Here is a 13,785-nt window from a genome sequence, read left to right as displayed (position 1 = left end):
TGTGTGTGTGTGTGTGGTGTGTGTGTGTGTGTGTGTGTGTGTGTGTGAGAGAGAGAGAGAGAGAGAGAGAGAGAGAGAGAGAGAGAGAGAGAGAACGTGCACACATGTGCGTGTGTCCCCCAAGCTCTATTCTAAGATTCTGGTGATAGAAACTTTGAATCTGATCTCCCTAGATTTTAGGGAGGGAGAAGGTTAGGGTGAGGCATGCAACAGGGGAATGACTCCACAGTGCCACCTCATGGGAGATCAGGAAGTACAGCTTAGGGGCTTGGGGCTTTCTCAGTTCCATGGTCCATCTTCCTCCCTAAAAAAAAGCCAAGGCTCAGGGAAAGAGGATGGGAGAATGGAGACAGGAGACAGGGCTCAGGAAGACAGAACTCCCTTTAGTGAGTCTCCTGGGCAAAAGAGTTACTGCTGTTACAGGAACTATGAGGCATTCACCTCTGACAGTCCAACATTATTGGTACAAGGACAAAGTTGAAATGGAGCTATGGCAGATGTCACACATGTTCTCAAGTTCTTTACATTTCCCTATGGCTACCGTGAGGCTGTGTGGCTCCCCACAGTGAGAAGAGAGTTGTGTCCCCAGCTCTAGAAGCTAGGTCCACTGCAGGCTCTCATGTGTGACATCAGGGAAAAGAAAGGGCTAGACACCAGGGCTGTATGGGAGTCTTTCCTCTTAGAACTCCACTGTTACCCATGCCATCTGATGATGAAAGACACATGGGATTGTTATGCCTCTAACCTGACCCCAGACATGTGAGGTGAGCCAATAACATCCTAGGCTCAAGCTAAGACAGGCCCAGCCTACTCCCTTTGACCAGGGCCATACGAGGCAGACTGACAGAGAGCAGCAGACCTGCAGGATCACGACCAAGCAACAGTGTGGTGGCATCACCATGCCATGAGTGCCTAGTTATGTATGAGATTTGATTTTGTGAGTTACATGCGAAAATAAGGAGAAGAACACAAACCAAGTTTGTACCTGAGGCAGAATGGTGATTCGGAAGGAACGACTGGAGTTCTCATCTCTCAGGTAGATAGAAATCTTAGGAAAATATGCCCATGGCGTTTCAGAATTTGTCCAGCATGCCAGCTGGACCCCCGTCCAGAAGCCATCAGAGAACTCTGGAATCTGGACAAAACAGATCCTGTGAGAAGCAGGGACCAGCCTGGAGCATCAGCTCTCTGCTTTCCTTGTCCCAGCACTAGACGCCCACAGGGACAAACAACATCTCGTTGTTTGTGACATGGACATCAGCCTTCTGGAAGAGTGACGGTGAGGCAATGACACAATAATAATTATTAAAACTGCTAAGACACCCAGATCACTTCCCGGGACCGGGAACTGTTATATAAACACCTAGCAAATGACTACTTGAGTCTTCCCACACATCAACCTGTGTGTGTGTTTGTGTGTGTGTGTGTGTTGGTGTTCCCTTTTACATTATCAGGGAGGGACCAAAGCACAGAGAGGTGTGACAGCTTTCCCAAGGCTGTACAGCAGCAAGCATTTGAAAGAAACAAATTCTAAACATACCTATTGTAGTTTCATTTCTGCTGTTGTGATAAAATACCTTGACAAAAAGCAACTTAGGGGAAAGGGAATTATTATTCCTCTTACAATTCAAATTAGTTCATTATAGCAACCAAGTGACAGTGGTGAGAGGGTGAAGCAGCTAGTCACATTATATTCACAGTTGAGCACAGAGAGAAACTGACTTGTGCTGACCAACTGCCTTCATCCAGTTTCTCCTCTCTCACACAATTCAGAAGGGCCTGGCTAGGGAATGGTTCTGCCTACAGTGGGCTGGGTACTTTATATCCATGAACAACCTAGACATCCCCACAGACATGCCCACAGCCCAACCTGATAATTCTTCAGTTGCATTTCTCTTCCCATGTATAGTTTATGTCAACAAGATAGTTAAGGCCCCTGGAACATTGCCTGCCTGGGACTCCAGGCATTCATTAGACTAGTTGCTTCCTAGTGCAGGGTTCTTAAACACCTTTCTTGAGACCTCAGTCTAGACTCCACCTCCTCCAGGAAACCTCCCTGACTCCTGAATTAACAATAGCACACTGCTCTGGCCATCTCCCATTTGGTCTTTCCCTGGGCAGCTCATGGTGACAAGTCTTGCTTCCTGGTAATGAATGACACTGGACCTGGACCTGGACCTAGAACTTATCAGGACAGTATCCTCTGCCTGTGCTGTATATGTCTCACTATATGGGCCTAATACCTACACAAAGACAATCCCAAGAAACAGGAAGGAAAAGGTGACAAAAGGAGGCCTCCTTTGCTTCCCGTCAAGACCTGGGAGGGTGGTACCACTCACTCATTTCCATCTATAGGGAAATTACAGCCAACTCAGCCTCAGCTTCAAGACTGTGCCTGGGTCATGTTGGTGGAAGGAATATGTCTGACAGAGCTATGGGGACCGTCACCAGTGGAGCTTCTCTGGCAAGAAGCTCAGGGCTGCAAGTGAGAGAAGGGTAGTAGGTAGAACCATAAAAAGGTGTTGACAGGAAATGGCCCTTTGAGTACCAGGCACAGAAAGAGGTGAGGAGGCTGAGAGGGAATCAAGCGCTGCTGTGAAGTGGTCAAAGCCTGCACTCCATTTACCAATATCTGTACTCAGTGCAGCTCAGGCGTGACTGAGTGGGTATGTGTGCAGCTCAGCTGCGCTCTGAGTTCCCTGAGCTCTAGGGAATGCCTGGGCTAGATAGGTACCGTAGAGTCACTAGCTGACATAAGTGAGGGTGACAGGCTGTTCCCGAGATTGGGAGAAGCCAGGGCCAGGGCCGGTCCTGAGAAGCAGGTTGGCACCTACATCCTGAATGCTGGGTGGGTGCTGGGTGCAACAGTGGCACATGCTAGGTGCCACCACTCACCTCTGGGGCATGAAGTCACCTGTTAATCCTCCCACAAAGTCAGGATGGACTTGTAAGGTTTCTAACGCTGTTAATACACTTTTGTCTTTTACAGAAGTGATGGCTCACCAATAGAATCATAGGATCCTTTCCCTGATGAGATAATCACTCATCACCTGGCTGGATTTGACAGAAGTAAGAGTGCCTGGGCCTCCAGGGAGTGCCAGGGTTCCAGTGAGGCACATGACCAGCTCTAACGTGTAATGAAGAGACAGTACAGATCAGATCTGGAGGTATATTTTCTGTCCCTGAAAATATGTCTGACAGACCCCCAGGGCCTGCTGTCTTCCTCAGGCCAGTTTTAAGGTTGGCAGGTTTTACAGTAAGGAGGTGCTGCGCTGAACCACAGCTGAGCAGACTGAAAATTGGGGCTCCAGAAAATCCCTTTTCTACACAGATCTAGAGACCATCCCTTTCTATATCCTGCCTGAACTACACACATGGAGTGGCAAAAGCACAGACTTTATAGTTCTTTCCAGTCTGGATCTAGCACTCTGGTTAAGTAGGAGGAAAACCCAGGCCAAGAGGATGGGTTTCCACGAGCCCTGTGGGTAAAGGGCACCAATGCCCAGCAGCCCTGTGCTGTAAGGCAAAGGACACACACTACTGGGACATGTTCCACCAAACTGTCTCCTGCCTTTCTTCCCTGACGCAGGTGCTGAATGAGGTCACACGATAATTTTAGACACAGCAAACAAATGCTGTAAGCTCCTGCCCTCTGTCTCGTGTTTTGCTTAAGTCATCAGATGCTGAGATGAACTCAGGTGCAAACCCCTTACCCCTCCACACACCTTCCCAGGCTGCATGAGAGGGCTGGCTGTGGCTCACTGGCTATACCCTGCTACTCCACACTGGTTCCCATGACTCTTAATGCTTTCAAGCTCAGAATATAAAGTCTGAAGGTTCTTACACTACTCCCGCCAAGCACATACTTATATTTAAGCACTGGGCATATGCTCCTTATTTTAAGTAGGGTCTAATTTTTAGTAAGCATTCTAACTTTACAGCATGGAAAGACTGACTTGGCATTTTTTGGGCGTGTAGCAGCTGTTGGCAAAGTCAGGGATTTGTTCTGCTTTTGGTGTGGCTGCTCTGGACCGCTGCCTGACACTGGCAACAAAACACTCTGCACACATCCTTGCCGGGTGCTCTTCCCATATAGACCCAGGCTTCTGCAATAGCCTAACCAAAGCCCTTCTTGTTCCGGAATTTCTACTGGGATCTGACACACAGCCATGGTTATACTGTCAGTGGCTGAGGTTTGGCCAACTTGGTTTCACTCTGGCCCCTTGCCAGCATCACCTGCAGGCTCTGGACACAAAATGCTCATGTTTGGTAATCTAGTGAGGGCCTTGAGTAGACATGAGAAAGACAAGGGGGGGCACCTCTCTCTGGGCACAGGGAGGTGTTAATATTGTTAAAAATCAGTTGTGAAATCTGTCAATGTTAAATTTGTATCTTAAGTATACCTATGATGTTCATATAAATAAGTAAAGATTTGGGGACAGAGCAATTTGACTTCCTCGTTAGCAACTGATGGACTGCCCCTTGCAGTTCTGCCTGTCTTAAGCAAATAAATAAGTAAATAAATAAATAAAGGGATAGATAGATAGATAGATAGATAGATAGATAGATAGATAGATAGATAAATAAATAGAATTATCAGCCTAACCAGCCAGCTGGACTGCCCTTAGGCTAGTACCAGCCACATTCCACAGATGCCTCCAGACTGTGCAAAGACTGCAGGGAACACCCTAATCCTAAAGACACAGCCTAAGCCAGGGCAGTTTGAAACAGACACGACCAGACTTTTGTTGTGGCAGGCTGGATCAACTCTAGATGACCCTGCAACTATGTTCACCTTGACAGGCAAGCAGCAGTTCCCTCGGTAGGCCAGAAAAGGTATTGTCTAAGGTGCTGAGAGGGAAGGCTAAGATTGTTCCAAATAAGTGCCTGAGATTGGTTCAGAGCAAATGACTGATAGTGATCAAATAAATGCCATGACTGGTCTAAACACCCCTTCTTGAGTTGTGCAAGCAGTCTGCTCAGCTTCACACCGGGAGCTGGCTGGAAGACCTGCTTTGGGGGCTGCCTTTCCTGGTGTTGCAGTCTTGGTCCTAATGAAAGGCCTCTCTAGGGGATCTTAATACTTTCAGAAGTACTGGGCCAAGCTAATGTGAAGAAGCAACAGCAGAGGGCAGCACTGTCGACATGGCAGCAGATAGCAGGGCGGCGTTGGCTGAACAGTTGGCAGGCCAAGCTGTGCAAGTTGAAAGGAAACTGACTGCTTCCTGGAATAAGTGCTGGGCACCCTGGCCTCCAAGTAGCCCTTGTGGGTTGTCCAGTCTGGCAGCCAAGCGATGGAAGAAGTCACAGTGGAGGAAGAGATAGACAAACATAGGTGACAGTTACAGATGACAGGTGGAAACAGAGAGAAACAGTATTAACAACCCCACAGATGGAAGCAGGGGGGCTCCCGGAAGGTTCCCTACTACCAGATAGAGGAAACTGGGTGGGGCTTAGTTTTACTTGGTACGTACCGAACATGGAGTGGTCCCCAGTTGTGGGGACTCTGGGAACTGATCCAATACTGGAAATCTGACATTACTTCCTTGAGGGATTTAATATCATGGCATTGTGGGGAGGTGGCTGAGGAGGGAGGTGCAGCCCAGCTGAAGAGAGCACTGAGGAGGGTCTAGAGCTTTATAATGCCCTGCCCCCACCTCCCGGGTCCCCTTTCTCTGTGTCCCGGCTGGCATGATATGAGCTTTTCTGCTCTGCTTCAGTCTCCCCATCATGACAGGCTGACACCTTGGAAACCACGAATAACATGAATCCTTCTGTGAGGTATGTGTCCCTGTCATGAAGAGTAACTAATGGACACACCCCCCATGCTTCCATGCGTGCAGTGCAAGACATCACAAGTGCAGGTACAACTGCAAGTGTGTACATGAGTGTTGCGCTGGCTGGCCTCAAGTCAACTTTATGCAGACCTAGACACGCATTTCCTTGGTTGACAACTGATGTAGGAAGACCCAGCTTTCCATGGGCAGGGCCGCCCTGCCTGTGCGAGTGGTCCTGGGTGCTGTAAGCAGGCTGAGTAGGCCACCAGGAGCAAGCCAGTAAGTAGTGCTTCTCCTTGGCCTCTGCATCAGCTCCTGCTCTGACTTTCCTCAGTGACTGTAATCTAAAAGTTGAAGCTGAAATAAATCCTTTCTTCCCCAAGTTTCTTTTGGTCATGCTGTTTTGTCACAGAAACCCTAACTAAGACATGGATGGAGGCCTGAAGTTGACATGCGTGCCTTCCTCAATAGCTCTTACTTTATTGAGGTGGGGTCTCTTGCTGAACTTGGAACATCAATTCTAGCATATCTCGCTAGCCAGCCTGCTCTGGTGAACCTTTCTCTGCCTCCCCAGTACAGATTTCCAGGAGCCACCATGCCTGCTTTGACACGGTATCTCAGGATTCTGAGTTCCAGTTCTCATGCTCACACAGCAGCCTCTTTATCCACTGAGCCATCTCCCCTTCCCTGGACAGGTGCTTTTGGTCTATACTATTGGTGTGCACTGACTGGAAAAGTGGGATAATGCTGGGAGAGACAGTAGGCATGCCTCAAAAGCTATGTAGCTTCTGACGGCTAGTTTGCTGCTAGCAGCCAGCCAATGTTGGTTTGCTGTGAGTCAATCTGTTAAATCATAGATACTCATTCTTAGTTCCGTTTCTTTAGAGAACCCTGACTAACACACTGCCCTCAAACAGGATATATTTACATTTTAGGACATGGCCTTCAAACAAGTGTTATTTTCACCAACTGGCTTGCTTGTATAAGATGTTTAGATGCCCTTCCAGTTTGGATGAAGAGCAAAGAGGGAGCAGATTTGGGGCTTATTTGTTTTGTTTTAAAGGACACAAATGCAATTGTGTACTTTTCCTGATACTTTAGTACATGGCTATGAGCTAGATAAGTTTTTCTGTCAATGACAGCATAAATTAACAGTGGTGCTCCAAGACTGTAATGTAGGGAGACATCCTATCGTCATGAGATGTCACAGCCATTGTGTCATCACAGCCCAGTGCTTGCTTACGGACCTGTGGTGGTGCTGCAGTGAGCATACGTACCATATTGTGCTGACAGCTGTGCAAAAGCCGAGTGACACAATTTGAGTGAAGAGTGACAGCAAACGCTGTGTAGCTGGCTTATGCATCGAGGTACCACACTCTTCATGGTTATTTTGCGTACTTCTGCTTATACAGCTTACAGAAAGCCATGTGCTGTGGTACACAGCAGCAGCTGCGCACAGAGTGTGATTTCTGTGTTGATTTATTTTTAAGATTTTACTAATATTATCATTATTGTGGAACACACATGTGGGAAAACATACAGAAGGATCACACATGTGACATAGCATCCATGTGGAGGACAACTTTGTGGAGTTGGTTCTTGTGACCCTTCTGCCTGATGATTGGCCCACATCACTTAGTTTTGTGTAAGCATACCCCATAATGCCTGCATAACAAGACCATCACTTGGCAATGCTGTCCCCAGACCATATTTCTATCACATGGTATAACCATACTGAAGATGATTTACTCCAGATAAAAAGATTATTGTGCCAACTCAACTATCAGTTAAAACACTGGAATGTTGTGCACCCAGAACCAAACCCTCTGAAGTTGACATGAAGGTGCTGCAGATAGATTCACATTAAAGGTAATTTTATAGGCAAGATTCACAAGCAGCAGTTTTCAAAATAACTCGCTTTTTAAGCCTTTCAGGACCCCGAGTAATAATTCAGAGACTTGCAACACAGAGCCGTGTTCTAGAAAATTCCCACGTGCCCTGGGACTCACCAGGGATGTGCGTGCCACGGCTTCCACTACGGCGTTGAACACCTTCTGGGGCAGACGCAGGAGAGTGGTGCCGCTGTCCACGATGGCCTTGTCTGCATTGTACTGAAACGAGGAAGTGAGGAGGCGCTGAGCAGGGCTGTGCTCCTCATGCACAACCGTGACCCCATTTCCGTCACATAGCCACAGTAGCTCAGTGGTGACTATGCGTCATTTTATCCTCCTGAGCTCAGGCATCAGAGGCCATCCACACCCGTGTTTCCCCTTCATAGAAAAGGAACTGAGACACAAGAAAGGGACAGGACCACAATCCAGAGTTTCCAGACAGAGCTTTTGCCTTCTTGGAGCTGCTCAATTTATTCTTCTCTCATGCTGTGCAGAGAGATGAGCCACTGGACTTTGGAAATTAAAATGACCCGTTTAAAAGCTACTTCTACAAACTGCTTAAAATCCACTTTTCTATTTTCTGACCAATAGAAAAAGAGAGGACAGTTCTTGATGGTCACCTTCTATTTGCATTTGAGAAGAAAATTTAGTAACACATACACACAACACACATAACACACAGTTCGTACTCCATTTCATTTGATACAAGCCTGGATCCTTCAGTGCTAACTAAGGGTCTCTGACACTGTAGATCTGTGGACTTGGAACCCAACTCTATAGCACTGGGATAAAGCAGCATTTATTAGAAGTGTTCGTGATCATGAGAATTCAGGGTAATGTGGAGACACGTGAAAGTCAACAAGAGGGTAGGCACCATAGGGAGTTATCCAGTCACTGGCCAGTGAGCTCCAGAGTCCATTCTAAAACTGGCACATAGAACTGAGGCTTCCTTAACTTGTCCTAACTCTAATGCCATGATACAAAAGAAGCCAAATGCAGTGTGGGACTCTCAGTGACTACTGCAGGGTGCAGTATAGCAGAGTGTGTGTTTGCTTAGTGGCACTGTCAAGCTGCTGCATCTTTTGGAGTCTTCTTTCAGTTAGAGTTGTGTGTATATGTGGGGGGTAGTTTAAGGAGGAGAAAGCTGATGATGGCTTAATTTCCATTCTCTATTCTGATAAAGGTTCTTTTCAACAGAGTTGAGGGACCATCTGGCCAAGATGACTGGAGAAGATAAAATTGGACACAGTCCTCCATACTCAGAATCTTATCCTAATTTTTCCAGGAGGTTGGTAGGAGGCTATAGTGTGTGTGTGTGTGTGTGTGTGTGTGTGTGTGTGTGTGTGCTTGTGCATGTATGTAATTTACTGATTTGAATTCATTATAGATAAAGGCTCTTTGTCTTCCCATAAGGATCTTTTGAGCTACCCTGTCATATGACACACCTTCTGAGTTGATGCCCAGGTACCAGTTAAATTCTGAGGCTTCTTCAGCACCCACAGGCAAAATTCAAAAGAATAGAATACACTCACCTCTCTGCAGTCCAGGTTGAGGCTCTGGCCTCCGATTTCCAATTTCAGGATCTCTATCTGATAGTACCATTCCTCTTTAATTGGGGTATACCAGATATCTCCTTTATACAAACTTGGTTCAATTCCACCTAGGACCTGGGGGGTGGGGATAGTTACAGATGTAAGAGGTAAAAACTATGTGGCCACATCAATAGCTTCCACAGAGAAGCATTTCCTCAGGGTAAAACATCACTCAAAAGAGTTCCTTCACTTTATTCTGGTGCTCTACAGCAAACAGTAATGCTTGACAATTCCCCATTTATGGAGGGCTTGTGGTGGGGTCATTTTCTCCGTACTTTGCTCTAGTCTGATAAAGATGCTCCACTAATGTCCCTGGTATACAGCTCCAGCTTCTTGATGCTGAGAGTTCCCTCAGACAGATGTAGCAAAATAGTTAACCATGCTGACTGGCATTGATTTACTGCCTCAGAAGTCAGAGATACGGGAAACAGAGTACAAGATTTCCTAATCAAGACACTGTTTGCAAAAACAATGTTGGCCACAACCCTGTCCCTTTATAAGGAGACAACAGAAGTGCTTGGGGCAGGTGGCCTATCAGCCGAAGGCAGTATCTGCTGCTGATCCTGCTGCAGTGAGAACAGAGACTAAACACACAACCCAAAGAGGTGGCCTTCTTGTCTTCTTCCGTACCCTGACTTCCCCTGAAGGGAAGCTTGACCTGCATTATCCCATGAGGTAGACTTCCCCGAATCCATTTCATTCTAAACATCTTTATTGGGTAGTATTTGACTGTGCAGAGTTGGAACAAAGAGAAGGGAATGACGGTGGAGGAAAGGAGAGCACAGTGGTGATGTCTCCCATCAAGTATATGAAATCATAGTGTATATGAGGTGGCCTAGAGGAGGGCCACCTGCTGCACCTCCCCACTACCCCTTCCTGGCTGGTAAACGTCCCTACTGAAAGCCAGCTGTTTTATACTCTCAAAGAGCAATAAGACAACTGGGGTGGAATTTGGAGGAGCAATGAGAAGCATTTTTGTAGATGGTAAGACCTTTATTCATCTTCTAAAGGTTTTAAGACAAAGTTTATTAAATCCTTAAATTCTGTTATGGTGCCTAATATTTAGTAGCAGTTAATCATTTCCTATATGGCATCTGAACAGTACCTAAATTAGATTGTGTATCTAATAGTTCTGATTTGTTTTTAATGAAACAGAAACCTCATCAATTTGTGTTTTTTTTTTTTTATCCCCTTAAGACTGAAAGATACCCACAAGACTACCTCCGTTGGTACCAGATCCAGCTACTGGCAATCCAGCGCCGCACATCTGCATGGAGAAAATGTCTGGAATATTTGCTTGTGCCACCAACGAATCAAAGAAAGTCTCCAGAGAGCTTGATGGCTGCAGAAAGGTGGGAAAGACAATTACTGCTTTGTGACCACTGTGAAGACAAGGGTGACCTGGTGTGGTCAGCGTCTCTCTCTTTTGGAATTCTTGGTCTTTCTACTTAAAGAGTCTCATGGTTAATCAACACACATGCTTGAAACCAGGAATGATCACCCACCTTGCTTCCTCCTGTCTGGCATTTAGGTTCTGCCACAAAAGCATGACATCTCCAGGAGCTATTAGGGTGCTTCAAGCTGGTTATCACCAATTCAGGAGAGGAGCTGTGCAGACCTGTGATAGTGGGTTACTGACCTGGGCTTAGATACTTGGGGTAAGAGAAAACAGTTACTCTAGGAGTCCTACCTCCTATGTCTCTCCACCACAGCCTTCCAATATACAAATAACCATTGACCTACTAGGACTATGCACCTATATACCAGCCCCTGCTACTTCAGCTATCACAAGCTTCAACAGCGAGGATATCACTGACTGTAGGTTGCAGACCTCCTTTCCTGATGCCTCTCCTGAACAGAGCTACATGTTTGAAGAACATCTCTATTTCACAACAGTGTCCAAGGTCAAGGGTGTTCCATAAACAGCTTTGGACTAGGACAGACTAGCACTGCACATGCCATGAAGAAGCTTTCACAACTGGAAGACACAGGGCTGGCTACCATGAGTTGCCAGAATTTTGTTTTTGCTTTCATCTGAGACAGAGTTTTACTGTGTAGCCTAGGTTGCCTTTGAATTCCGCAATCCTCTTGCTTTGACCTGGAGAATAGTTGGAGTTACAGGCATGCACCACCACACCCCGCTTGGGTTGTCAGTTTTTACAGGCAAATGTAATGCTCAGCAGTGGGGGCCGAAACCCTGCCCATGGCCACTCTGAAGGAGCCACGAGAATTTGAAGCTCCATTATGAATGAGATAGGAAACATTTTTCTTTGGCCACTTCTTCCTTCCATCTCTACCCCTATAATCCTACCATGAATTTAGTACCATCTCATCATGCACTCTCTGCAGGTCTGTATGTCTTGGTAGACTGAAAGCCAAAGTCCACTGTGGGTGGGTGGGGTCTGGTGGGGACTCATAGTCCCTTTCCTGAGAAGCAGAAGAGGATGCATGCTTGTTTCATGTCTGGCCAATTCTGGAACTGGTCCTGACTTGTTCTTTGTTCACTTGTCTGGCAGATGTGATCACTGTTGCCTGACAGACTTGCTCTGGGTTTAAGAGGCCTTTAAAGTCTTTGTTGGCTAAAGGACCCAACACATGCGTAGTTCAGACATGTTAGTCTATGAGCTATTTTCCCTTAGGCCTGAGCCTCAGAATCTCCCAAGGACTAAAAAATTTAGAGTTGCTCAAAACCAACCCCAAGGGACCCAGTTCTAAGGTGTACAAGTGGGGCCTGGCATCTGTAGCAGAAGATGCCCCCAGTGGTTGTGATGCGCATGCTTTGGAGGGCTACCTGGGACCCACCAGGAGCACCCACATTAGGACCATTCCCCAGGCTTTGGCCAGCCACACTGTTTCAGAGATAACACACATGACCTGGGCCACCCAGCCAGTCCTTCTAGATGCAGTTCTGAAGCTCACTGTCAGTATCTTTGGGATTTCATGGATGAAATGATTAAAAGATCATGTGGAGAGTCTAGATGCCTCCCAAGAAACCCCACAGTTCTGTTCTCACAAAGGCTTTACACATTATTAATTCCATTTAATTTAGGGTTATTCTTCAGGATAATTGGCATTAAAAACATCTCATCCTTCACTTTCAACATCTCAAAGATATGATTTCACACTGTTAGCAGAAGGGACTTAGGAACCCAGGACTCATGCCAGTTTTCATATCTATGGAGTCTGCCCACAGTGCCAAGTACAAAGGGGCTCTTGAGCCAGTTTTGGCTCTGCAATGGGGTAAGAGTGGCTTGGGGCTCCCATTCAAGTGATCCTAAACTTCTTCATTGACGCAAGCACATGTGTAAATGGGACACAAGGGCCTCCCAGGCTCTGTCTCACAGGAACATGAGCTGAGTGGATGGCTATCTTGTGATAGCCTGGGGTCTGACAAGAACTTGGTAACCCTTGTTCTTTTTCCAGGAGACGCCAAGGGCTGGGAACTCCCCACCTGTTTCACATACACACCATGGTTAACAGACTGGAGCAGAGCAGCAGGGTGGGTGAATGATGCTTTCTGGATTGTCCTGGGCCAGACAGGTCCCCTGGTGGTTACATTCTTCCCTGAGGTAAGCTAGGGCTCAAAGTGCAGGCCTGAGCCACTGAGCCGCTGAGGTGGTGCAGGACAAGGGCAGGTGATCCCTACTGTGTTTCTCAAGTGCACACCCACCTGCCTGTCTCCCAAGGCTGGGTACAGCCCTTCTGTGATTCCACCTGCTTCTGGCAACTGCTCCGGGTAGAACCCACACTGCCTATTCTCTTTTAGACACTGTTATTTCTTCAGATTGACCCAAGTACCAAATTGGAAATGACTCAGTCCTGCCTTGCTTATCTTGGGAAAGGTCTGATTTTGTGATCAAACGTTGCAACATTTCTCCCTGGCCATTTCTGCATGGGCCATTCACAGGGCAGTTGACCATGTGCCAGTTCTGGTGTCTCCCCAGAGGCCCCAGGTGACAGTACAGCAACACGGTAGCTTGGCATTCACAGCTGACAGCTCAGTGTCAGCCACAGGCCTCGTCTTCATATGATCCTAAGAGCTTAATTGCAGGTATGTTTTCCCTTTAATGCCACTCTCATCAACATTTCTAAACAAACTGCACAATCTACAAAACTCACAATTCTGCTAAAAAAAAAAAAAAACCTTAAGTACACAAAAACAAAACAACAAAACTGAGATGGAACTATGGCTCAGTTAGTAAAGGGCTTGTTGTATAAACATGAGCATGAGGACCTGAGGGGGATTCCCCAGGATTCATGTGAAAAAGCTAGAAACAGCAACACACGCACACAGTTCCAGCACTGAGGAAGTGGGCTAGGAGGCTTTCTGGGGTTTGCTGGCCAGTCGGCCTAACTGAATGGGCAAATTACTGGTTCACTGAGAGACAGTCTCAAAAAGACAAGGTGCAAAATGACTGAGGAAAGCACTTGGTGCCAAACTCTGCTCTCTCTGCATTTTGTGACCTCAACACCTACACACACACACACACACACACACACACACACACACACACACACACCTAA

At 46.8% G+C, this 13,785-nt stretch overlaps 1 protein-coding gene across 1 annotated transcript in view; it reads right to left on the bottom strand.

The window, feature by feature from the left end:
• Bace2 (beta-secretase 2) overlaps nt 1-13,785 on the bottom strand; it is a 90,267-nt gene that overhangs the window by 23,015 nt on the left and 53,467 nt on the right. Inside the window, exons 4-7 of the mRNA XM_055614939.1 lie at nt 10,475-10,603; nt 9,202-9,336; nt 7,787-7,888; nt 986-1,135 (exon numbers count right to left, since the gene is read on the bottom strand). Coding sequence (XP_055470914.1) covers nt 986-1,135; nt 7,787-7,888; nt 9,202-9,336; nt 10,475-10,603 — 516 coding nt within the window. The remainder of the gene's footprint in view (nt 1-985; nt 1,136-7,786; nt 7,889-9,201; nt 9,337-10,474; nt 10,604-13,785) is intronic.

The sequence above is a fragment of the Psammomys obesus genome, unplaced genomic scaffold, assembly GCF_907164565.1.
Source record: "Psammomys obesus unplaced genomic scaffold, mPsaObe1.curated_primary_1811, whole genome shotgun sequence".
NCBI classification, from domain to species: domain Eukaryota; kingdom Metazoa; phylum Chordata; class Mammalia; order Rodentia; family Muridae; genus Psammomys; species Psammomys obesus.
Note: the sequence above shows the minus strand (reverse complement) of the source record. Positions and strands in the feature narration are given on the sequence as shown.